The 27,571-nt window shown below is 40.7% G+C and overlaps 2 protein-coding genes across 9 annotated transcripts in view; both read right to left on the reverse strand.

Annotated features, from left to right (window-relative positions):
- MYO6 (myosin VI) overlaps window positions 1-10,659 on the reverse strand; it is a 157,653-nt gene extending 146,994 nt beyond the window's left edge. For all 3 annotated transcript variants that reach the window (XM_060752937.2, XM_060752936.2, XM_060752938.2), the window contains exon 1: window positions 10,551-10,659. The gene's annotated coding sequence lies outside the window, so the exon portion shown is untranslated. The remainder of the gene's footprint in view (window positions 1-10,550) is intronic.
- Window positions 10,660-23,700: 13,041 nt separating this feature from the next.
- The window catches only part of SENP6 (SUMO specific peptidase 6), a 70,296-nt gene continuing 66,425 nt past the window's right edge, over window positions 23,701-27,571 (reverse strand). For all 6 annotated transcript variants that reach the window (XM_060752932.2, XM_060752931.2, XM_060752929.2 and 3 more), the window contains one exon: window positions 23,701-26,284. In XM_060752932.2, the coding sequence (XP_060608915.2) occupies window positions 26,075-26,284 (210 nt within the window). In that variant the 3' untranslated portion in view covers window positions 23,701-26,074. The remainder of the gene's footprint in view (window positions 26,285-27,571) is intronic.

A 27,571-nucleotide genomic window follows, 5' to 3' on the forward strand; every position in this document is an offset into this window, starting at 1 on the left:
TTTTTTTACCTGAAATAACACCTCTCTAGGAATCTCTAGGTCTTCCAGCAGGATTCTGTGAATGAGCTCTGATGGAAGTCGACCATAGACTTGCACTGGATGACCTAAAGATTCATGGAGAGATGTTCATTCTAGAAAGCTCTAGGTCACCCAACCTGAGGAACTTGACCACAAAATCATACAAAAGGACTCAGAGATTCCTAGGGAACATTTTAATCAAACCTATGAATCATCAAATCCGCAAAAATATAAAATCACAAATGTGGAGGGACATCTATATAGGGTTCTCGAAGTGTATCCCCCCTTTCTATACATCACTCCCAAGAATAGCTGAGCTATTTTGGCATTTGCAGGAGAAAACTGCACAAAAAACATCATCCTGGCAGTAAAAAAAAAATCAGAGTATTGACTCAAATTGTGCTGTAACATAAAAAAATAATTTATATGACAGCACCATGGTCTGCCTAATAAGTCTAGCAGTTATTTGAATGGCATAGGGGCCCATCTCTGACTTCAGTTCTTATAAGTCAGCTGGCTGGACCATGTCCATTTAAGACCTGTTAATATTTGTTGGTTTTTATTATCCCACAGCAGTGAGTCATCTGCCAATCCCCTTCCATCAAGGGGATTGGCAGATTTTGCTCATCTGCGTTTCTCCAAAGTATAACCAAAGGCGGAACCAGATTAATGTTTCCCTTCATGCAGTGAAACTTTGTAGTCAGCACACAAAATCGCCTGAAAGCATCCTCCACACACAAAGAGACAATCTAGCAAACAGCCTGGGAAAATCACTTCATGTTCAGTTTGTACAGAAGTATGTTTCCGAGTTCTCTCTTCACCACAGAAGAAATCAAAGGCAACATCTTTTTTTTGTTTTTGAACTTGTGCATGACTCCTGTTTGAGTTGACTGAAGGTGAAGATCATTTACAACGGTCCAATGTTTTTCTCCCAACAATAAGATCATTTGATAAAAACAGCCAGCAGGCAATGGAACTCTTCAACCAATCCATAAACTTCACTTCAAATAAAATCACACAGGAAGAATACAGTCAGCCCTCCACCTTTCAGGTTTCATTTTTGCTGGTGGTTATTTGCGAAATTGAAAAATACGTTATCTCTAGGGATCTTTAGGTCCTCAAAGGCAACTCTATGGCCAACTTCTCTTGGATGTTAAATATAGAATCTCAATGAAGGTCTTTGGGTGTATCTACACTGTAGAGTTAGTGCAGTTTGACACTGCCATGGCTCAATGCTGTGGAATCTCAGGAGTTGTAGTTTACTGGGGCACCAGCACCCTTTGATGGTGAAGGATACAGTCCTTATACAAGTAAGAGTCCCATGGTTCCATTACACTGAGCCACTGTAAGGCATTGACTTGGAAGGCACTGGAAGGCATTGAACAGACTGCGCTCTGGCACCACGAGATGCAGAGCCAACCTTCAGAAATGGGGCTACAAAGTAGAATCCTCGACATGCGAGTGTGGAGAAGAGCAAACCACTGACCACCTGCTGCAATGCAACCTGAGCCCTGCCACATGCACAATGGAGGACCTTCTTGCAGCAACACCGGAAGCACTCCAAGTGGCCAGATACTGGTCAAAGGACATTTAACCAGCTACCAAACTCACAAGTTGTGTATTTTTCTGTTTGTTTGCTTTGTTCTGTTAGAAATGTAATATAATGGACTGGCTGCTCTGACACGACAAATAAATAAATAACTGAGCCATGATTGTTGAAGTGTCAAACTGCATTCATTCTATACTGTAGAGGCACCGCTAGAGAGAACACACACACTTACAGACCCTTGAGAATTATTCTATTATATCAAAGAGTCATACTGGAAGACCTAGAGATTCTCAGAGAGGTGTTATTTTGAGTTAAAAAACAATGTTGTTGTTTTTTTTAAAAAAAAATACGGTATTTCCACCTGTGAGTCCTGCACCTCTAGGAAACATAAATAAATGACTATACTTCCACTGTGCTCCCCCTCCCTATATATAAGTTGAATATAGAATTATTAGTGGTCTCTTTATTACCTTTACAAAAGACAATATCCCCCTAAACTAATCAAGGGAATATTATGACAACTGAGTTAGTTTGCAACCTATTACAAGGACTCATCTACCACACCAAAGACTGGCATATTCATATTTACAGACTGCCACTGTCTTACTTACATAACATTATATGTTACAATGAAGGGGATGGGGAGACAGAGTAGGGATCTGGTAGACTTCAAAACAGCTGCCATCAACAATTTATGGATGTTCTTGGGTCCTGTCAATCCTCTGTTACTGAGACTAGACTGAACCACAAGTCTCATTTTTCACTTCCCTGTTAATGTGTCATACTGGCAGCCTAAGATATCTTAACTGAGTTGTAAACCTTTGTACTCTCCTGAACTTCATATCAGGTTCACGGGTCATTTTACAATGAAACGATTTCAAGAACTGTGTGAGAAATTAGCCCACTTTCGAGAAAAGTCCTTACTCTTGCACTGAGCAACCAGGGACAAAATACTAGAAGTTCTCCTGCTCTAATTCAGGATCTGCATGTTAATTATTTAACAATATTTTCTCTTAGATGAGAGCATTTTTGCTCATCTTTTCATGCAATGTTCTCTGCTCACTTGTCAACAATCTGAAGAGTGGAAGCAATGTCATTTACTAGAAGTCACTTGAACTACATATTTAATGTTTATTTTACTTTGTCTTTACTGTTCTAATGTAGCACAAATCCTATGTAAAATCATACTATGTATTTTTAACATTAATATTGAAATCTGAAATATATACAGAGTTGCCTTCGGGCTGATATGGGCGGGATACAAATGTTGTAAGTAAATAAATAAATGCAACATGTTTTGGCACAAGGGCTTGAGGGCTGGGCTCAACAGCAAATGCATGCTATTTGTCTTATGTGTCTTGAGTGCATTGCTAGACCTCAGTATCCACTGGAGTTTGGATACTGAGGGATCCTCTGTGGAAACTTAAATCTATGGATGCTTAAGTGTCACTATATACAATGGCATTGTAAAATGGTGTCCCTTGGATAAAATAGTGCAGAACTATAATGAGAGATTGAGGATGTATGACAGTGGTTCTCAACCTGTGAATCCCCAGATGTTTTGGCCTTCACCTCCCAGAAATCCTAACAGCAGGTAAACTGGCTGGCATTTCTGGGAGTCAACTTATCCACAGATCAATGTGTGTACTGTATCTTATCTCTTATCAAAAAAAACAAACCATCTCCTTCTCTGAGTAAAGAGGCAAAGAGCTTAGACCATTGCAGGAGACCCTAAAAAAAGCACTGTCCCCCTTTACTCGCCCTTTTGGCCATTTTAAATACCTGGTCAAAGACATGATGGTAGCAGTAGTCAGAAGTGGCTGTTCCCTTCAGATAGCATTGACACATTCCCCTCTCTGCAGAATGACCCTCAACCTATCCATGAGTTATATCAAAACCCATTAATTTATGCCCCAAAACCTGACCTCGACTTATGCATGACGTCAACTTATATATAAGTAGTACATATAGTAATTTTAGCATTACTTTCCAATTATTTCTGAGCCATGGTTGATTGATATAGAACCTGTGAATATTGAGAGCTGACTGTAACCAAGCTATTTGTAGTCCCCTCAATACCTCCATCTAACACAGCAGACATGGAGAATCCTAGACACTAAGCAGTGGTTCTCAACCTGGGGTCCCCAGATGTTTTTGGCCTACAACTCCCAGAAATCCCAGCCAGTTAACCATCTGTTAGGATTTCTGAGAGTTGAAGGCCAAAAACATCTGGAGACCCTAGGTTGAGAACCACTGCACTAGAGGAAAGTAGTCTTCTCTGTTAGAAGATGTAACTTTCTCCCATGAGATGCCACATTATGGAACATAAATATTTAATCTACTCAGATGGCTACTCCTGCAATTTCCTTCCTCCATTATCCATGAAAAGTGTCATAGGCAATGCTATCCAAAGTAGTGCACCCTCAATTGATTTGAGTTCCCAACACCATCCACGACTAGTCTTTGGGAGGGTACAAAAATAAAAAAATGAACTCAATTTAAACAAATATTCTACCAATTTTAGTTTGCTAAGGGCAAAAAAAAAAAAAAAGCGCTGATTCCTGGACATCAGCCTTCCCCAGTTTCCAAAATGTCCAGCACAAGTTGGGAATATTAGATAGACAAAAGGACCATCTTTCAAATTTGTCTGAGAAGTATTAATACACTCTTTTATAGCAAGCAACCTTTATAATTTTCAGTAGTTTTAGTAGTCATAGTTTGGGAAATAGTCACCGTTTTCTTGACACTTATCCAAAGAATGACAGGTTTCTGCTGGAGACTTGGATGCACCCAATGAAATGTGTGATTTGCTTTGTCTGCACAGCATATAATGTGCATTTTTTCCACCTTTTGTTTTATTGCCTTGTAAAAACCTTTTTGAAAAAAATTCAGGCAGGCCTTTGAATAATAAAGTGTTTTAAAAAATGAACCTGGGATGCTATAAGTTGTTTTTAACAATTTTACTTATTTGTTTTAATGCAATTGTAACTTAATTGTTTTAATAATTGTGAGTTCATATTTTGTAGGTTTTAAATCATATTAAGGTTGTGAGTAATTTTGGATCTCAATCTTGAGGTAAGTATCAAAAAAACATAAAATAAATAGAACTGAACAGAGTGTGGGAAGAGAGACAATGCCGAATATCCCTTGAGCTCAATGCGTTGGTTTCACAATGATTAGCTCGGTACATATCAATATAATACTAATTAATGTAACTAATATAATTTTGTTAACTATTTTGCATCCCATACTGCTGGAAAAGCTAGATATAAATTGAATGAAGTAAACAAACAAACATGTGCTATACTATACCGGTGGCGCAGTGGATTAAACTGCTGAGCTGCTGAGCTTGCTGACTAAAAAGTTGGCAGTTCGAATCTGGGGGAGTGGGGTGAGCTCCCACTGTTAGCCCCAGCTTCTGCGAACCTAGCAATTTGAAAACATGCAGATGTTAATAGATCAATAAGTACCGCTTTGGTGGGAAGGTAATGGCACTCCATGGAGTCATGGCGGCCACATGATGTTGGAGGCATCTACCAACAACACCGGCTCTTCAGCTTAGAAATGGAGATGAGCACCACCCCCCAGTCGGACACAACTAGTCTTAATGTCAAGGGGAAACCTTTACCTTTAATAACAATATTTAATCCAGATACCTTAAGGAAAAGTCAAGTCTTTCAAAAATGTTAAAAATCTCATGTATGAGAGACAGCGTGGCATAGTAGTTTGGGAGTCGGGGTAGGCTCTAGAGAACTGGGTTCAAATTTCTGTTTGGTCATGGCAACCCACCTTGACAAGTCTCACTCTCTCAGCCTCACAGGAAGGCAACGGCAAACAAACTTTACCAAGAAATTCATGAGAAAGGTTTGATTTGGTTGGCAATTATTTGAGTGAATGCAACAACAAACTATTTACAAACCAGCATAAACAGTCAACTGGTCCATCAGATCAGATCACTTTTTCATTCCTCTGACGCTATCAAATGACACAACTTTCCGTAAATTTCATACTCAAATTTGAACAGCACAGGACAAAGTATAGATGACTGATGCAGATACCATCTTACATGGACTGAACTTTAGCATCAGCAGCTGCACTGCTCAGAAGCAGGAGTATTTTTTTCAAGACTCATTATGCAAATTAATTTTACGTATATCCACAATTCACAAATCCATTTCTCAGGATTGGCTTTTTGAATTCCTGTTATCTTGACTTTTCACACTACAGCCTGTGGACTACAATGCAAGATACAGTTATCATAGAGATGCTACCAAAAATGACCTTATACTCTATTGTTTTGGAACAGTTATCTCACAGAACAAAGGATGCATCTCTACACTGCAGAATTAATGTAGTTTGACTCCACTTTAATGCTATGGGATCCTGAGATCTGTAGTTTGCCGAGGCACCAGCACACTTCGGCAGAGAAGGCTAAAGACTTGTAAATCAGTGTTTCTCAACCTGGGAGTCGGGACCCCGGGAGGGGGGGTGTCGTGAGGGGGTGTCAGAGGGGTCTCCAAATACCATCAGAAAACACAGTATTTTATGTTGGTTATGGGGGTTCCGTGTGGGAAGTTTGGCCCAATTCGTTCATTGGTGGGGTTCATCATGCTCTTTGATTGTAGATGAACTATAAATCTCAGCAACTACAGCTCCCAAATGTCAAGGTCTATTTTCCCCAAACTCCACCAGTGTTTACATTTGGGCACATTGAGTAGTTGGTGCCAAGTTTGGTCCAGGTCCATCATTGTTTGAGTCCACAGTGCTCTCTGGAGGTAGGTGAACTACAATTCCAAAACTCAAGGTCAATGCCCACCAAACCCTCCCAGTATTTTCTGTTGGTCAAGTTTGGTTCAAGTTATGTGTACCATATTCTGTATTCTGTATGCCAAGTTGGTTCAATCCTTCAAAAATTCCATTGTCGGTGGAGTTCAGAATGCTCTTTGATTGTAGGTTAACCATAAATCCCAGCAACTACAACTCCCAAATGACACCATTCCCCACCCCCCACCCCACCAGTATTCAAATTTAGGCGTATCAGGTATTTGTGCCAAATTTGGTCCAGTGAATGAAAATACATCCTGCATATTAGATCTTTACATTACGATTCATAACAGTAGCAAAATTACAATTATGAAGTAGCAATGAAAATAATTTTGTGTTTGGGGGTCACCACAACATGTGGAACTGTATTAAGGGGTCACGGCATGAGGAAGGTTGAGAAACACTGTTGCAAACAAAACTACAAGTCCCTTGATTCCATAGCATTGAGCCTTGGCAGTAAAAATGGTTTCAAACTGCATTCATGTCGCATTGTGGGTGTATCCTTGGTTTTAATGCATTTTATCTAAAAAGAAGATTGTTGCCTTTTCCCAGCGGAAGGGAAGTAGAGTGTTTCTCCTGTATGAAGCTCTGGTGTGCACCTGAAAGGACAGCAAAAGAGGAAACTTTCCAACCAGGGCTTATCTGCTCTTATCTGCTCCTCCTTGTACTGCAGGAAGTTTGTTCTGCCATAAATATGAAGACAGGAAAGCCTTACTTTCCCTCACCAGAAATCACACAGCGTTTCCTCTTCCTCTCCCCCGTCCCTTATTTTTCTCTCAGATGAAAACAGAGGGGTAGCAAAAGGACTTGGGATTCTCTGTTAACACACCAGACCCTCATGTTTCACATAAGTCATCACAGTCCGAATTGATTAGCAAATGCCAAGTTAATTTAAAGAAAGATCCAACTAGGGGTGCATCTACATGGTGGAATGGATTCAGTTTATTACGGTAGACTCAATTATTTGGATTGCTACATGCCTGATAAATGTAATTTCTGGTTGCTTGACAGCTACTATTCAAATAGGTCTAATTAATATTATACCCCAAACTCTGCATCGGCTTGATATTAATACTGAAATACATTAATTAATAGCATATTAAGACAACTAAAGACAAGCTTAAAAACAGCTATGTGGATGCAATGTTATTTCTTTGATTTTTATTTCCTGGATGCTTGAGTCTGCTAGGTAAAGGTTTCCCCTTGCCATTAAGTCCAGTTGAGTCCGACTCTGGGGGGTGGTGCTCCTCTCCATTTCTAAGCTGAAGAGCCAGCATTGTCTGTAGACACCACCAAGGTCATATGGCCAGCATGACTGCATGGAGTGCCCTTACCTTCTCACCGAAACTGAAGAACAGGAAACGTAATATTGGTGGACAGGAAAAGAGATTTAAAGATGGGCTTAAAGTCAACCTTAAAAACTGTGGCATAGACACGAGAACTGAGAAGTCCTGGCCATAGAGCACTCTAGCTGGAGGTCAGCTGTGACCAGCAGTGCTGTTGAATTCAAAGAGGCACAAATAGAGGGCGAAAGGGAGAAACATGCTAAGAGAAAGGCACATCAAGTCAACCCTGATCGGGACCACCTTCTACCTGGAAACCTATGTCCTCACTGCAGGATAGCATGTGAATCAAGAACAGGGCTCTACTGCCACCTACGGACCCACCGCCAAGACACTACTCTTGGAGGACCATCATCCTCTGGCTACAAGGGATCGCCTAAGCAAGTCCCGCCAAAGTGGTACCTATTGATCTACTCACATTTGCATGTTTTCAAACTGCTAAGTTGGAAGAAGCTAGGGCTAACAATGGGAGCTCACTCTGTCCTGTGGATTCGAACCACTGACCTTCTGGTCAGCAAGTTCTACGGCTTAGCGGTTTAACCCACTGTGGCCCCGTGTCTATTAGTCTACTAGTATATTATTATTTCAAGTGTTACAACATCTGCTCTCACACATCATAAGGCAATAAACACATATGCACTGTGCATTTTCTCCCAACTCATTCACTAATACCAGGTGACTACATCAAGTACGCAAACCGAATGGCAGTTGTATTTTTTCAGAACTGGAAAAGTTGCCAGCATATTTCTCCTTTGGTCAAGCCTTCAGCAACCCCTCCCTGTCACAATCACTTCCTTGCAAAGGATAATTACTGCGTTGTCGAAGGCTTTCATGGCCAGAATCACTGGGTGTTTTCCGGGTTGTATGGCCATGTTCCAGAAGCCACAGATGTGGCCAGAACATCAGGGGAGAATGCTTCCAGAACATGGCCATACAGCCCAGGAAAATCACAGCAACCCGATAATTATTGCATTTCAACCCAGTTCTGAAATTAAGTAGCAATAACTGCCAACCTGTGTTTCCTATGACAGAGTGGGAAGGCAAATCATCCCAGCCGGAAATGAGTTAAAAACTCAAAAGAACCAAGACCCTGACACTTCTAAGAGTAGGGCATACAAATAAAGATTCAATCATGTCTAGATTTAGAGCAGGCCTGGGCAAACTTTGGCCCTCCAGGTGTTTTGGACTTCAACTCCCACAATACCTAACAGGCTTTCTCTGCCCAAGAGTGCTGGTGCCTCACCAAACTACAACTCCCAGGAGCCCTTTGCATTGAGCCAAACTGCATTCATTACACAGTAGAGATCCACCCTCTTTCTGGATGGGTGTGTGCATATCTGTTTGCAATTAATGCAGTGTGACACCACTTTACCTACTATGGCTGAGTTCTATGGAGCCATGAGAGTTGTAGTTTGGTGAGGGACCGCGATTATTGAGCAGAGAAGGCACAAGGCCTTGTAAAACTACAACTCCCAGGATCCCTTAGCATTGAGCCAAACTGCATTCGTTCTACAGTGTAGATCCACTCTCTCTCTGATGGGTGTGTGCATCTATGTTTACAATTAATGTAGTATTCATGCCACTTTACCTGCCCTGGCTGAATGCTATGGAGTCATGGGAGCTGTAGTTTGGTGAGGGACCGCAATTATTTTTACAAGGCCCAAGGCCTTGTAAAACTACAACTCCCAGGATCCCTTAGTATTGAGCCAAACTGCATTCATTCTACAGTATAGATCCACCCTCTCTCTGGATAGGTGTGTGCATCTATGTTTACAATTAATGCAGTGTGACATTTCTATGTGACAGTGTGACATAGCTGAATGCTATGGAGTCATGGGAGTTGTAGGTTGGTGAGGCACCGCCAGTCTTAGACAGAGAAGGCCCAAGGCCTGGTAAAACTACAACTTCCAGGATCCCATAGCATTGAGCCAAAGTATCAAACTGAATTAACACTATACAATAATACTATAGCGTAGTGGGAGTTGTAGTTTTACAAGGTCTCTAGCCTTCTCACCTACAACTGCAAATCCCATGATCCAATAGCATTGATCTGAATTAATACTATACAATAATACTGTGGTGCAATGCTATAGCATCGTGGGAGTCATAGTTTTACAAGGTCTTTTCGCATTCTCAGGCCAAAGAGTGCTGGCGCCTCACCTACAACTTCAAATTTCAGGGTCCCATAGCACTGATCTGAATTAACACAGTATACAATAATACTATAGTGTCGTGGGAGTTGTAGTTTTGCAAGGTCTCTTGCCTTCCCAGGCCAGAGTGCTGGAGACTCACCTAAAACTACAAATCCCAGGATCCCATAGCATTGATCTGAATTAACACTATACAATACTAAAGCGTCGTGGGACTTGTAGTTTTACAAGGTCTTTTAGCCTTCTCAGGCCAAAGAGTGCTGGCGCCTGGCCTATAACTACCAACCCCAGGATTCCCACGGCAGTGCAAGCGGTGTCAAAACCGCATCAATGCCAGAGTGTAGAAAGTGCGCAACAACTTCTCCAGACCCCGAAGTTGGATGATTGGTTTGGTTGGACACCAAGATTGGCTCCAAATCTGATCAGAGGATAAGAGGCGAGCAAGAGAAACGTCAAGCAGAGAAAGGGAAGAAGGAAAGCGGCCAAAAGAGAGGAGAGACTCAGGCTGGAAAGAGGAGGGAGGGAAGGAGCGCCAAGCCCTGGGCCCCGAATGTATGGAGAAGCCGGGGAGAAAGGCACAGTCCATCTTGCGGGAGTGGGGGGGGGGGGGCAAAGGAAGAGGGATCAAAGGCCCGGTCTGTGCCCGGCTCCCCCTCCCGAGTTTACCTGCTTTGGTCGCAGCCACGGCGCGCGCTCTGTCCCCAGCTGATGCCGACTCGGCCCCGGCGCTGCAAGGATGTTCCTGCTGGGGCTGCCGCCGCCGAAGCCCCGCCCCCGCGTTCCAAAGGGAGCCAAGCCCGGCCGCGATTGGGCTCCTCCTTCCGTGACGTCACGGGAGGAGGAGCCAACCCCCCCCCCCCAGGAAGAGCAGCAGCGGTGGCTCTCTCCCCGGCCTGTGGTCAGAATGGTCATTCCCGGGAACTGAGCATGCGCAGTGCGAAGCACGAAGGTATGCGCCCTGAAGCGGGCATTCCACTCTTGGAGACCAGGTGAGCCTTACAACAACAGCAACAAAACTGTATTTATATACCTCTCTATCTCCCCGAGGGGACTCAGCGGTTTCCAAGTAAAATCATCAATACATACAGTGTGTACAACATAAACAAAAATTAACAATACAATATAAGCATTTAAAAAACCACAATAGCACATATATATTTAAAATGCAAGTGATTTCCAAATGAAAATTGTAAAGTGAAAAAAGTGAAGACAAATACATTTGATTCTATTTTAACCTCTGCATGTTGTGGTTTGAAGTTGCCCCAAGGGTGAGAATGGCTTGATTAGCATTTAATGGCCTTACAGCTTCAAGGCCTGGCTTCTTATTGCCTGGGGGAATCCTTTGTTGGGAGGTGATTAGCTGGCCCTTATATATAAACCCCAGTTTCCTAGTTTGCAACAGACCTCACAGCCTCTGAGGATGCCTGCCATAGATGCAGGCGACACGTCAGGAGAGAATGCTTCTGGAACATAGCCATACAGTCCAGAAAACTCACAGCAACCTAAAACAGGTATCCTTAAAATGTAGCCCTCCAGCTGTTTGGGCCTCCAACTCCCAGAAGCCCTAATGAGCTTGTTCAATTGTGAGGAATTCTGGGAGTTGAAAGCTGGAGAGCCACAGTTTTAAGATGCCTGACCTAGAACATTGTATTGTTTAGAATTCAGTGGTAAATGTCACTTTGAAGGCTTTCATGGCTGGAATCACTGGGTTGCTGTTAGTTTTCTGGGCTGTATGGCCATGTTTCAGAAGCATTCTCTCCTGATGTTTCACCTGCATCTATGGCAGGCATCTTCAGAAGTTGTGGGGTCTGTTGCAAACTAGGAAACTGGGGTTTATAGATCTATGGAAAGTCCAGGGTGGGAGAAAGAACTCTTGTCAAAAACAGGAGGATTCCAGGTAAGAAACAATGAGGGCCAGCTACTCACCTCTCAACAAAGGATTCCCCCAGGCAGAAAGCAGCCAGACCTTGAAACTGCGAGACAGCAGTTCTTTCTCCCACCCTGGACATTACACAGATATATAAACCTTGCCTGCCTAGTTTCCAACAGACCTCACAACCTCTCAGGATGCCTGACATAGATATGAGAAGAATGTCAGAAGAGAATGCTTCTGAAACATGGCCATACATCCTGGCAAACTCACAGCAACTCAGTGGTAAATGTATTATATCTCCTGGTCCAAAAATACAAATAAAAATATGAGACCTAGAATAATAATAAAAAATATTGACACTGTTTATGGTTTTGGGTTTTGTTTTTGTTTGTTTTTCTCGTGTTAAGAGCGATTTGAGAAAATGCAGCTTGCTTCTGGTGTGAGAGAATTGGCCATCTGCAAGGACATTGCCCAGGGGACACCCGGATGTTTTGATGTTTTACCATCCTTGTGGGAGGCTTCTCCCACTGTTTATGTGTTGTGGGATGAAAACATGACACTATGTAACAAATTTGGAACTATGTTGTGTTCCTGGTTTGAAAATGTTATTTTCTGTTTAATTGTGTGGTACTTACTTTGAAAGTACTCGTTATACTCCAAACTTCGTTTTTGTGACTGCCAAAAATATGTTGAAATTGTTGAGACTCAATGAGATATTCTTGAAAAACTATAGTAAAATAAGCTACAGGGTGTCCTTTTCCATGTTTTAATGACAGAACCAATTAGGAAATGACATGTATAATCTGTGAACATCCTGCAGCTCCTCCACGATGACATGATGGCAACAGTCTTGAACAGCAATGGCTCCCAAAGTGACCCATTTAAGGTGGAATCAGGTTTCAAACAGGGATGTGTTATTGCCCCAACCTTATTTTCCATCTTCATCACTATGATACTTCATCTTGTTGATGGGAAGCTTCCCACCAGAGTGGAAATCATCTATCGGACAGATGGCAAGCTATTTAACCTCAGCAGACTGAAAGCCAAAGCCAAGGTCACAACAACATTTGTTGTAGAACTCCAATATGCTGATGACAATGTAGTCTGTGCACATTCTGAAGAAGACCTACAAACCACTCTAAACACCTTTGCAGAAGCTTACAAGAAGCTTGGCCTGTCATTGAACATCGAGTAAAGTGTTCTCCAGCAGTCACCAGCCAATCCCTCTACAATGACAGAAATACAGCTTAATGGTGTAACATTAGAAAATGTTGACCATTTCTGTTACCTTGGCAGCCATCTCTCCACAAAAGTCAACATTGACACTGAAAGGCAAAACCAGCTGAGCTCTGCAAGTGCAGCATCTTTCTGAATGAAGCGGAGAGTGTTTGAGGACTGGGACATCCGTAGGGATACCAACATGCCTGTTTATAAAGATATTGTCTTCCCAATCCTGTTATACGCCTGCAAAACATGGGCTGTCTACAGACATCACACAACTTCTGGAACAATTCCATCAACGTTACCTCTGAAAAAACCTGCAAATCTCTTGGGAAGACAGGTGGACAAATGTCAGTGTGCTGGTAGAAGCAAAGTCTACCAGCATTGAAGCGATGGTCCTCCACCATCAGCTCCACTGGACTGGCAACATTGTCCGAATGCCTGATCACCATCTCCTAAACCTGTTACTATACTCCCAACTCAAGAATGGGAAATGTAACATTGGTGGGCAGGAAGAGAGATTTAAAGATGGGCTTAAAGCTAACCTTAAAAACTGTGGCATAGACAGAGAACTGGGAAGCCCTGGTCCTTGAGCGCTCTAACTGGAGGTCTGCTGTGACCAGCAGTACTGCAGAATTCGAAGAGGCACGAATTGAGGGTGAAAGGGGGAAAGCATGCCAAGAAGAACCGCCTTCCACCTGGAAACTGATGTCCTCACTGCAGGAGAACATGTAGATCAAGAATAGGGCTCCACAGTCACCTACATATCCACCGCCAAGACACTGCACTTGTCATACTCAGACAAGGGATCACCTTAGTAAGTAAAACATGTATAAGCCAAGAACAAAAATCATGTTATGTAGCTCAAGGCATGTGCAAACTGTTAACAGTATTTTTTCATTGTTTCAAGCTTTTGTAGCCTAAATGAAGGCATTGCATGAGATGGGATTCCTTTGTATCTCATTTTAGGGGATTTCCTCCTTATTCTTGACATCTGCATTACAGAGTTTCTCCCCAAAATTTTTATTACTTGCCCAGCATACAATTCAGACATACTGTCTCGCCATGTCACAATGATGCACAAATAAATATACCAGGAAAGAAAGGGCAAATGTATATTGCATGCCATCATTGAGATGAAAAGGTACAAAGAGTGGAAGATCAAAGGAAGCAGATAATCCTATGCTTTGAGCAGAGCGGGTAGAGATGCCCTGTCCAGATCTTCCTGTTATTTAAACCAGTTCTGAACACGTTTGTTTTCTTTCGTCTTCACTTCTGTGAGTCAAGGCAGCCACTTTCAGCTACTTAGCTGACACACACATTTTTCAGTAATGGCAGATAATAGCATCCCTTTGACCCAGAGCCCGAAGTGGTGACATTAAATTGTTTCCCTCTCATAGAAGCATAGAGTTGGCCATCCAGCCCAACCCCCTTTGGCCATATAGGAATACACAATCAAAGCACTCCAGACAGATGACCATCCAAGCTCTGCTTGCAAACCCCCAGAAAGGAGATTTCACCACATGCCAAATCACTAGCAACTCCTACCATCAGGATGTTCTTTCCAATGTTTAGGTCAAATCCTTTCCCCTGCAGCTTGAATCCATTACCTAGGCCCTGGAGCAGCAGAAAACAAGGTTCTTCTATCTTCTAGCTAAATGAGCTGTCAGAATTCAAGAACTCAACTCAAGACCTTCTCTTCCAGTAGGCCTACCCAGTCAATATATTGTCGAAGGCTTTCATGGCTGGAATCACTGGTTTGTTTCTTTTTTTCTATTGAAATAGTTCAAATGCTTGTGGATTTCAATGGCTTCTCTGTGTAGCCTGACATGGCGGTTGTGAGAGTGGTCCAGCATTTCTGTGTTCTCAAATAATATGCTGTGTCCAGGTTGGTTCATCAGGTGCTCTGCTATGGCTGACTTCTCAAGTTGAAGTAGTCTGCAGTGCCTTTCATGTTCCTTGATTCATGTTTGGGCACTGCGCTTGGTGGTCCCTATGTAGACTTGTCCACAGCTGCATGGTATAGGGTAGACAGAAAGGAAGAAACCATGAAAATGAACAATATCTGGCTACCAGTATTAAAATATTCTAAAATTATAATAGCAAAGAAAGAACAACACTTAAACATGGGAAAACTCCAGACAAGAAACAATCAGGGACAGATGATCATCTCTCAACAAAAGATTCCCCCAGGCAGTAACAAGGCACATCTAAAAACTGTCAGGCCATCAACTGCTAATCAAGGTGGCCAATTGAAACATTCACAGCTAACTCCAACAGACAAGAGTTCTTTCTCCCACCCTGGAACTTCCACAGATATATAAACCCAATTTTCCTAGTTTCCAAGAGACCTCACAACCTCTGAGGATGCCTGCCATAGATGCAGGTTAAATGTCAGGAGAGAATGCTTCTGGAACATGGCCATATAGCCCAAAAAACCTACAACAACCTACCCCGAAAACTTTGAACCATGACTTTGGGATTTGAATTTCATTGCCACTGTTTTTTGATCTTTGTACTATTAGTTTTGGTGTATCTATTTTATAGTGGTGTGTTTTTATCAGGCAGGTAACAAATGAAATTTATTATCATCATTGTCATCGTCTCTCACCTATAACTGAAGCAGCAATCCCATTTTGTGGCCTTTCAGAAATCATAACAGAGAGGCAGCAAGTCCTATTAGCCATTTCCTTTATGAGTGATTTCATTCCAGGCATTTAAAAACGGCTTCCAAGGTGTGTTTGGGCAGGGTTCTTGCTCGAGCCAGGCATGCTTCACTAATGACACTGTTCATTCATGTGACATGCTCTGGGTGACGGAAACAAAATGATTCCTGCCAGGACAATTATGGTTAATCGCTTCTGCACCTCCACCTAGGTTTGTATTCACTTTGGTTTTCAGGCCATTCCAAATTCAGGAGGGGTTGAAACTTTTTTCCCTTCGAGATGACTTTTCAGGTCAGTGTGTCCTAATTTGGCACAAGATCTCAACAAGGCCCTGAAAGTACCATCATTGTGCAAAGGTTCTTCACGGGTAATAGGTCCTGAATTATTGCTCCCTCTTCAAGCCAGTTCTTGTCGGCCACAAAGGATAATAGTTTCTACAGTTGGCAGAAGCTTATTTATGTTTTCTTCTTTCTTATTTCCTTTATCATGATGACGGGTTGCAGACGTTTTCAGCCAAACACCAGTTGTTCTGATGATACTGTTTTTTGGTGTCTATTGAAGACTTCTATTGCATTTTCCATCACACAAATGGTTTAGCAACCAATGTACCAAGCTTCTAACCCAACTTCTCCTCCAAACACCATACAGTACTTCCAGAGTGCAACTTGTACATGAAATGAGTAGGCTAACCAGGGAAATCTACTAAACCATTTGGGTTGAAATCCCAAATATGTCTTCATATTCACAGGAAATACACATCCTGGCAATGGAGTTTGTGGATTTTGCACTAATTGAGCTTTCACTTGGTCATCAGAAACAGTCTTGTTCATATAAAGTCCAATAACAAAGCTTCTCTTTGTCCTGTTCCATTATTTCCTTGGCAGGGCTTGGATTAGATCATTGGTTTTCAACCTGTGGGTCTCCAGATGTTTTGGCCTACAAATCCCAGAAATTCTAGCCAGTTTATCAGCTGTTAGGATTTCTGGGAGCTGAAGCCCAAAATATCTGGAGACCCACAGGTTGAGAACCACTGGATTAGATGAACCAGTGGCAAACACCTCAGTTGCCTGCTGGCTACCACATTTTGGCAGCTTCCACTGCACTCACTTCCATTCTGTCAGTTATTGCTTCTATTGCAATGTAAATTGGTAGAAAGGTCATTAATGATAGTATGAATCAAAGTTTTGTTGAGCTAATGCTTATAGTTCTGGAGGCACTCTTGCTTCTCATGTGCTTGGCATGGAGATTTGGTTCACCAGTTAAAATTCATGAGTGAACAATGTTTTACTTTTGACCTGAAAATGTTCACAGGTGGTTTGAACCCCTAAATTGCCCCCTTGGCTACAGGCTTGGGCCACTCCCTTTGGTCTGCTTGTTTCCTTGTTACACCTTCAAAAAGAGCATTCAACAGAATAAGGAAGCCCTTTGATCTTGGTTATGAGGACTATTCAGGTCAGGATGTTGCATTAGTCTAGGTATATTACACTACCAGACAAAAGCTGGAGCAGAATTTTGTGAAGGCTTTTTGCCCTTCTAGTTCTGAAAAATAGAAGGAACTATTTATTCCCTTTCTTTTCCATGGATATTATGGTGTCTGGTATCTCCATTGGCCAGCAAACAGAGTTCAAGGACCCAGGTAACTTCAAGAGACAAAGAGCATCTAGGGAAGCCCTGCTTGTGACGCCCTGAACTTTTATGGCGTGCCAGTGGTGACACCATCATTATAAAATTCCTCAGACATCTAGCTTCCTCCCACTACCTTATCTTTTAGTGACAATTTTAAAGATCTGTACACACTTTTGTGGAATAAGCCAAATAGTTAACATCTTTTTGTTGCTGTGATAAAATATTAGTGCTAATTATTATATTCTTATAATAATTCATTGATTGTACAATTACTCAGTGTGAGTATTTCTGCATGTAAGAGGGTTTTTCCAAAGTCTTGTATTGTTTTCTCTTACAAGATTGCTTGTGGCATGAGCTAGTAGGAATAGAAACAAAACCATGGGAGCATGGAGAGGTTTTTGGCAGTCAGTGCTGCCCAAAGAAAGAAAGCACCAGGAAGGACACACTGAATCAGTCCTACTTACATTTGTACAGGCAATAAAGTAGGTTCCGGTGAGCCATACTGCTGACCACTTGCTGGCATGAGAAAATAGCTTACATATTTGAAGAAGCCTTTTGAGAACAGTCCGTAATCTGAACAACTCTCTGTTCCTCTGTTTTTTTTATCTTGGAACATGCAACTTAGCAGGAACTCCTATACCTTTGGCTCATAGTTGGTGTTAGAATTGGAGACTGTAGTGGCATAGATGGCACACAGTGTATCTCCTTTTGTTATTTCAAGCACATTATTTTACTTGGACTGCAAAACAGCGAAAATGCATCAGTTAAGTTTTAGTCTCTTTGAACAGACCTTATATTTCCTCCAGACTAGCAGAAAACACAAGGTATCTAAGTTTACTTTGAAGATCACATTTCCAAAATATTAATTTTCACAAGCTAGTTTTATGAACAAGTTCTACAAGTAGCCAATTTTTCAACTTTTCAATTTTTTATTGAAGAATTATTTTTCTCTTCCTTGGGCCACAGTCTATTTTTATGCTATAACAGAAAAGAGGTATTTGTACTACATGGAAACCTGACAGTCAGTGATCTGGTGGTCTGTTTTTCTTATTTGGAATATATACTAGCGAAACACTCATCAAAAGAAAGAAAGAAAAGGAAACAGTTTTTGTTAACTTGCCAACAAGTCTGGGTGTTGCCCATACGTCACCTTTTGAAATTTCTCATTTGATTGAAAACAACCAAACTAAAAAAATTACAGCAGTAAAATGTAAAAAGTGGAAAATATGTAAGTTAAGTTCTTGTGGGATTTTTCGGGCTATATGGCCATGTTCTAGAGGCATTTCTCCTGACGTTTCGCCTACATCTATGGCAAGCATCCTCAGAGGTGCATCCCCTCACCTGCATCCCCTCACCTCTGAGGATGCTTGCCATAGATGCAGGCGAAACGTCAGGAGAAATGCCTCTAGAACATGGCCATATAGCCCGAAAAACCCCACAAGAACTTAGTGATTCCAGCCATGAAAGCCTTTGACAATACAATATGTAAGTTATTTCCCAGATAAAATTTAATTTGCCCTTTTAAGCTGCATTTCAAGTCTTTTTAGTATACACTATAAAGGTAAAGGTTTCCCCTTGACATTCAGTCTAGCCGTGCCCAACTCTGGAGGATGGTGCTCATCTTAATTTCTAAGCTGAAGAGCCGGCCTTGTCCGTAGGCGCCTCCAAGGTCATGTGGCCAGCATGACTCCATGGAGTACCATTACCTTCCTGCCGAAAACGGTTCCTATTTGTCTACTCATATTTGGATGTTTTCAAACTGCTAGGTTGGCAGAAGTGGGAGCTAACAGTAGGAGCTCACCCCACTCCCCAGATTCTAACCGCCGATCTTTCGGCCGGCAAGTTCAGCAGCTCAGCAGTTTAACCCACTGTGACGGGGGGCTACATGAACTTAAATCTGTGGCCTCAACAACCGTAAAACAAAAAAATTAAGTTCTTTCTTAAGAACTTAAATCTTAAGAATCATCGAGCAGACGTCAGACTGCATCTAAGTGTTGAACATTTTTTATTATGTGCTGATGCAAACCACAGATGACAAATTAGGAAAAAGGCATGCAAGCTATCTTGGGAAGTGCACAAGAGGTCTGGAAAAAATGAATATCTTCTGATCTATATCTCCAAAAATAATATGGTCCCAGTCATAAATATACTTGTTACCAACAAAAGAATGAAGGAATGGGGTTTCTGTTTCTCGAGCTACAATATCAATTAAGCTGATTAGGCAACTTTTGTTAAAATCATTAGACCTGTAAAAATGTCAGACTGTACATCAGCATTTCTGCTGGAGTCCTCTTGACCCAGCAATAGGTTCCCAAAGCGATCTATGTTAAATATATTTAAAATATGTTACAGGCAAAGTACTTAAAAGCTCTGATTGTAAATACCAAGCTCCAAAACTTTTTTGTCAAATCCATATGTGGGAGTGAGTTATTACAGCTGTTACCGTCTGGAATAATAACACTCAACATATACATTAAATACATTATAACTGTACCCTCAGCTCGCTTCTGACATGATAAATAAATAGCACAAATAATTATAGGAGGACACTTCACTATGTAAGTTTTAACCACAGGAGAAATGTAAAGTCATCTGCTGTAGAGGATAAATGGACCAAAAGCAGACAACCCTAATATATTAGTTTTTCAACAACTCAAAAAATCAAATCTCTTTTTGCCTCCTGGTATTTATCTTTTCTTGAAGAATTAAGTGTTATATAGCACATAACAGAAAGGCCACTCAGCCTACTCACAGGTTAAGTTAAAGAACCTCTTTTTAATTTTTTTTTGCTAAATATCTGTGAAACAGGATTTAAACAGGATTATGGGACTGTACCATTGCAGAATTAAAGTATGTGATTATGTAACCGCATACAGAAAATAAACATCATCAGGAAAATCTGACCTATAGCCCAATTGCTCTTGTTTAAAGCTCTAGCATCCTGCAGTCAAAGAAAAGACGGTGAATGGGACATATGAGGCCTAAAAGAGAGGTACTGTATGATTGGTTTTTTTCCTGAACCGATGAACAAGCTTTAGTCCTTAATACGGGAGAAGGGGTAAAATACTCATCATGAAAAACTTGAATTCACCAACAATAAACTTGAATTCACCAACAATATGGGCTGAGAAAAGGAGTAAAATGTTTGTAGCATTCTACAAGCTGCAGAAATGCAATGTTTAATTGAGGCACAGCTGAATAAAATCCCACATTATCTGCTTTGAACTGGAATATATGGCAGTGTGGACTCAGATAACCTAGTTCAAAGCAGGTATTGTGGGATTTTCTGCCTTGATATTATGGATTATATGGCTGTGTGGAAGGGCCCCCGAGGACTTGCCACCTCTTGGAGCTCTCAATTCCTTCTTCTGTCCCGTGTTCTACAATTTTATAAAATGACTTATTTGAAAAGATAATGCCCAAAATATTTCTTCAACAGAAGTAGTCACTGGGTCCTTGGAGAAAAGGAGAAATAAAATATATCTAAATTGCAGCAAAAGAACCTGGCTGTATTTTGAGAATATTCCCCTGATGCCCTTCTTCAGCTAAGCTGGCAGCTCTCTCTGCAAATAAAATAGAGAGTGCCACAAGGGGATATTAAATGTCACAGCTCCCTCTTGCAAATGTTTACCAGAAAGTCATGCATTTTTCATGCTAAGTAACCTAAAACTTTTATAAGGGCTCTTAACAGTTATTCTATCCAGCCTGAAAACCAATACAAGAGGTGCATCTAATTAGTCAGCAACTTGAGAACTTTCCCTACACAACACATTCACACTACTTTTAATGAGGAATGGTCATACATAGTGCCATCTTGACGGCATGTGCTTTTGATAACTTCCATATAAGAATTTATTTTGATGAGAACTCACAAATTGTGGAATCCGGCATATCAACTCCTATGTGGACTTCCGGAATGTGTGTGAATGGGGCAAAGAGAAATTGCAAGGAGGCACAGAGTAATTATGATTTCATTGGCTGAAAGAGCTTTAAAATAAAACATTTCTTTAGGAACAATACAAATAATTGCAATACAAATAATCAGGACCGCAGTGGCGCAGCAGGTTAAACCACTGAAATTGCTGACCAGAAGTTTGGCGGTTCAAATACACGGGACAGGTGAGCTCCCGCTGTTAGCCCCTGCTTCTGCCAACCTAGCAGTTTGAAAACATGCAAGCGTGAGTAAATCAATAGGTACTGCCCCAGTGGGAAGGTAACGGCGCTCCATGCAGTCATGCTGGCCACAAGACCTAGGAGGTGTCTACGGACAACACCAGCTCTTTGGCTTAGAAATGGAGATCTGCACCACCCACCAGAGTCGGACACGACTGAACTTAATGTCAAGGGGAAACCTTTACCTTGAACATATAATACTATTAAAACCATTATATAATGGAACGGCAGTACTAATACCATACCATGAGGATAGCAATTTAAAGGGAGAATGATAGATATTTTACAAAACTATTCCAAAACTTATACAGGTGCTAAAATATACAAACACATAATGATTTCATTAAGTGTTTGTATATTTTCCAATTCACTCACAAATTTAATCACAAAGCCTGAACTTTAAATCAGTGGACCCCAATGTAGTCATGACTTATTTTAGCCCAACTGATTTCAATGTGGTTGTTCTGGCAGTCAGGATGAAATAAATATGATTTCAGAACTGAACCAAATGAAGTTTTCAAAATGCCTGATGCAAATAAGATGAAAGGTTAATCTGAAAAAGTGCATCCTCTAGTTGATCTTTGCAACAATGCATTTTATATAGCAGACATGTTTTGGACTTCAACTCCCACAATTCTTAACAGTCTACCAGCTGTTAGGAATTGTAGGAGTTGATATCCAAAACACCTGGAGGGACGAAGTTGGCCAGTGCCTGCTATATACTATATACACATATATCTCACTCCATTGTAGCTGTAAACCAATGACACCTATTTGTTAAATCACCCAGGTATTTCATAAATAAAATAAGGTGTAATTACCAAAACCAATTGTTTTAGAAAAATAAGCAACTGTGGCCAGAACAAGTTGTCAAACATTCCTGTAAAAGCAAACAAATAATAAAATATTCACTGAAGGTAAAGGGAAAATCAATTTAAAGAGATGGAGGGAGCGGAGTCCATATCTTCATTCTGATTTATATTAAAACACATTTCCATTGCTTCATAACTTAGGATTACATTTTTCTATTACACAGAATGAGAAACCTTGAATTGGGTGGTTCTACCACAAACAACTCATGTGGGAAGTGATAGCAAATGATGTATTGTGGATACAGCTTACATATGTTCTGGAAAGAACTTTTCATATCATATTTATGATTTCATCCACATTTAGTTTGTCAATAAGAATTTTCTCATGGGTTATCTCACTACGTTGTTTTTATTTATTTGTTCAGTCGTTTCTGACTCTTCGTGACCTCATGGATCAGCTCACGCCAGAGCTCCCTGTTGGCCATTGCCACCTCAGCTCCTTCAAGGTCAATCCAGTCACTTCAAGGATGCCATTCATCCATCTTGCCCTTGGTCAGCCTCTTTCTTTTGCCTTCCATTTTCCCCAGCATCATTGCCTTCTCCAAGCTTTTCTGTCTTCTCATCATGTGGCCAAAGTCCTTCACCTTTGCCTCTAATATCCTTCCCTCCAGTGAGCAGTTGGGCTTTATTTCCTGGAGTATGGACTGGTTGGATTTTCTTGCAGCCCAAGGCATTCTCCGAATTTTCCTCCATCACCACAGTTCAAAATCATCTTTCTTCCTTCACTCAGCCTTCCTTATGGCCCAGGTCTCATATCCATAGGGAATACCCTTGCTTTAATTGTGCAGATCTTTGTTGCCGGTGTGATGTCTCTATTCTTCACTATTTTATTGTGATTGGTCATTGCTCTCCTCCCAAGAAGTAAACGTCTTCCGATTTCCTGGCTATAGCCTGCGTCTGCAGTAATGTTCACTCCAAGAAATACAAAGTCTGTCACTGCCTCCACATTTTCTCCTTCTATTTGCCAGTTATCTATCAGCCTGGTTTCCATAATCTTGGTTGTTTTGATGTTTTAACTGCAACACAACTATTATTTATTTATTTGTCATGTCAGGGCAACCAGTCAATTATATTACATTTCTAACAGAACAAAGCAAACAAACAGACGAAATACAAAATTTGTGCACAACTTTTGCACTTTCTTCTTTCACTTTGTGTGTCAAATTGGGACAAATTGCATATTTCTGGTGCCCCATATGACAGCCTTGGGATATATCCCTTCCTCATTTTATCTCTCATTTGTGTCTCACTTCTTTTTATAGATTCACACCACAATTTTTGTGTCTACTTAATAATTTCACTTAGGGAGTGATTTGATTTTCTGATACATTGCTGCAAACATCAGTATAAGGCTAGCCAACATAGATTACTCAATGCCTTGACACTTGTTTTCCATCATTTTATTAAAAAAATAGATCTCCTATATCAACATGTGTATCAGCTTGCTGCATAACTGATCCTTTACCATATCAAGAGAAACATTGCATTCTTCACATCTTGAAAAGGAATTTAAGCTCCAGGCCATTTTTCAGGAATAGAATCAAATAATCAGAAACTAAGACACATCACAACCTGTTTTTTTTAAAGCAAAAACAAAATTTCTATTTCAACCAAATCAAGATACTGCAACAAGTAACCTTGCACTGGAAAGTATGCTTTTTAAAAACTATATAAATCTCTAAATAATGTGTTCAAGTAGTACTAAAAAGGTGCAAAATGAACAAATGTATACATTTGTTACCAACGCCTTTTCATGTCTAGTTTTTCTTCGTTTCCTAGTAATTGTTGGACAATTTGGACATATACACTGTCTAATTTAATAACAAATATATTTATATCTAAATTTGAAGGGGAAAGTGATGTCTGGTTTACTTACGAGTAATGCTGACAATACCACAAGAGTTCTTTGATTATTGTCTGGCTTGGGGGTAAAAGTTATATGGTATTCCAAGTGCTAGTTAAGTCTTAGCAAGGCCTTACCCAGTATACAGTCTAATGGTGAGGAATGCCAGGACAGCTGAAAGGTCAATCATGTTCTAGCAATATCAAATATATGGAGGTTAGCAGGTGGAATAACACCAGGCTCCAGTCCTGGTTAGGCTTCTTAAATTGGACACCCAATGGGAGATAAGTAGAAAACAGCATAAACCCAACTGTAGTCCCAACCAGATTATAACTGGGATTTGAGGAAGTGTCAGCAATCACTTCAGCCAGTCTTTTTGGTTGACTATGTTCATGGATTTCTTCTGAGTAACACTGACCATGTAATGAGAGTGCTTTGCTTATTTGTAGCACTTTGAATTAGGTCTCTGCGACAGACTAAAATCCCAAATGCCCTTTGGAATACCTTTACGCAAAGCAATCTAAATAGTCGCTTTTATAGGATATAATTACTGAGCCAATGAGACCAAGAACCAAGAGTTGGTGCAAAGGTATATGTTTCAATGCGGACTATCCTCTTGTAAATCGGATGTGCGGTTTTGATTATTTCCTAAATTCATCTAGTTCCCTCACCCCTATATTTTCCATCCATCCTCACAGCAGAACCGTCTCTTTTCAACAAAGGCATTGTTACACACAACAAAAGTGTTTGCAAAGGAGTCTCTATTCTCTCCTTTTGAATACAATACAACCTGATTGTTATCTTAAGAGTTAAGAAAGGTAGTTGCTTTCTTTTGGAATTGTTGAGAGGCTGGTATCATAAGGCTGTACTTCTTACATAATTAAAAAAATCAAAGTACACTGTGGAAATCTGCCAACAAGTTGATTCAATAATATTGGACAACTCTACTTAAAATTAAGAAGCAAGCAAGCAATGAAATCCAGCAATATTTTGGTTTTCTGGGCATTACAAAATATAGTACTCATACATTTTTTTAAAAAAATGTTCATCAGATAGATAAAGCACATATGAATGTCACATTCAGGATTTTGACACAGAATATGTAATGCGGGCAAATTTGCTGCTATTTTAAGCACACTTACCAAAAATACAATTTTGTAATGAAAGAATTGTCAAAATACAGTTGAACAACATTCAGGAACCACGAAAAAAGGATCCAACAGTATTACTTAAGCCGACTGCATTTGAGACGGTGTTAAAACACTGCTTGAGTAAGACTTGGGGTCAGAAAGCAGCATTATCCTAAGCACTTTTGTGAAGTTCCACCTTTCAGTATTGGAAGCGTTCCCTAACAAAGATTACATTGCCTGTACTTGGTTTTTAAATGCAAACCATTCACCTTGGAAACACAATGCATTTAGACACATTTTTACATTGTTGTACACAGCTGAAGAAAAACATCTTGTACCAGTAACTGTAAATTAAACTATGGATTTGCTTACTTGCTACATAAGGATTCCCCATGCATTATAGAACTCTTACTGGGAAATGCTCAATGACCACTTTACTTAACACAGAAAAACTTAACCAATTCATCCTATAAATATTCTCTTTATTTCCTTTGTGTCTAGAAGTTGCTAGTAGGTTCTGTGAACAAAAATACATAACAAAGGCTTCCTAAATAGTGAAAAACTTAATTACAAATGTTGAAAAAAGTTGGCCTGATTCATATATGTACAGATTCTTGTCAAGTTAATACATTGAGGGCAGATCGTCAAATTAATGAAACATATTTATAAGCATCAACAGTACATCTGAACTGATAACACTTCCAGTCTGTGGTGTGAGCAGAAAATGCATGGTAAATTTCAGGTTGTTTTTTTGTAATGTATGAACCACATGCAACATCAAAACAATCAGTCCGAACAGCTTTTAATAAATGGTTCTGTTCCTTCCTCAAAAGATTTTTCTGTCAAATTACTGTCCTTTTGTCCCTTTTTCTCTTTGTTCTGCTGTTCCTGTAGTTTCAGGATTATTTTCCTTACTTCTTCTCGCTTTGTTTTCATTCGTGGGCGGGGAAACCAGTCAGTTAGATTCATTGGTAATTCAAAACTTACAATGGGTGTCTAGTGGGGATAAAATACATGGATTTATAACAATACCACCTATATACAAAGTTGAAATAGTATTGCCAGATGTACTAAAAAAAAGGAAATAAAAACTAATTGCTTCCTCAGTCCTCCACATATGTAAACACATTGTCAATTACATCTTTGATGCAGGGTGTCAATTACCTTTTTCCTAGAAAAAGCAGCTTTATTTTCACAACAGTCTGAGCCTATGATAATCTTTCCTGCTAACCTTCTATCAAAGTGCTTCTTCCAAGACAGGTATCTTCATGCTCTGTGCTGCTTTATTGCATAGGCTATACTAATGACCTTATCAGATGCAGAGAATGAGCATCTTCTCCCCACTTTTCCCCTCTGCTAGCACGGAGTCTCTCTGAGCCCATCAAATGATGCAGGGCGGGCTACTTCCTACGGGGCTGCATGCCAGCGTCACTGCAGCAGCAGAGCCCAGAGGAATCAGATGTTTACCCAACTTGAAGAACAAAAGAGAAGACAGAGAGGAAGCAGGGACAGATGGCAAAATGTTGTGGGAGACTACGGTCACCGACGATATGTAACAGAACCTATGGGCTCCCTCCGCTGCCCCATGATTTCCCCTGCTGTCCCCTGTTTTACCCCTGCCTGTATAATAAAGTCCTTGGTGTGACACTGGAATCAGGCTCTGACCTGTCTTTCTATCAAATCTGGCTCTCCTACCCAGATCTGTGGCTCCCTCATTCCATATATGCAGGCAAAGTAAGAAAGGGCCTGGATTCAGCTAGGGAGCTCATTTATTTTAATGTATTATTTTTTGTTGATAAAATTGTAAAATTATACACACAAAATAGGATGTATCCAATGATATCAAGACTAAAAATGCCTGGGAGCCATAAAAACACATTCTTGGGGATTTCAGTATTTGCAAATTCGGATACAAACAGACTTGGTCCTCACTGAACCACCAGCCAAATTAAAAGTGACAGGGTGTGATAACCACCATTGCCATTTCCCCACCATTCTGCCACTATTAAAGAAGCACTGCCACCCTAAACCTTCTCCGGCAGCCTTTTGCAATGCCTGGCTGGAAGGTGGTGCCAGAGGCTTCTTGCTGTTTCCCCACTGCAGCAGGAAAATTATAAGTTGCTTACCTGTAACTGTAGTTTCCTGAGTAGTCACCTGTGAATTCGTACATTTGGTATTTGTGCGCTTGCGCAGTACAGCTTTCGGAACCTTCTAGAAGAAAATATAACAATTCCAAAGCCCCACTAGCCCCGCCCACCCTCCCCTCGAGTATAAGTAGCCCGT

Source organism: Anolis sagrei, chromosome 1, assembly GCF_037176765.1.
Source record: "Anolis sagrei isolate rAnoSag1 chromosome 1, rAnoSag1.mat, whole genome shotgun sequence".
NCBI classification, from domain to species: Eukaryota; Metazoa; Chordata; class Lepidosauria; order Squamata; family Dactyloidae; genus Anolis; species Anolis sagrei.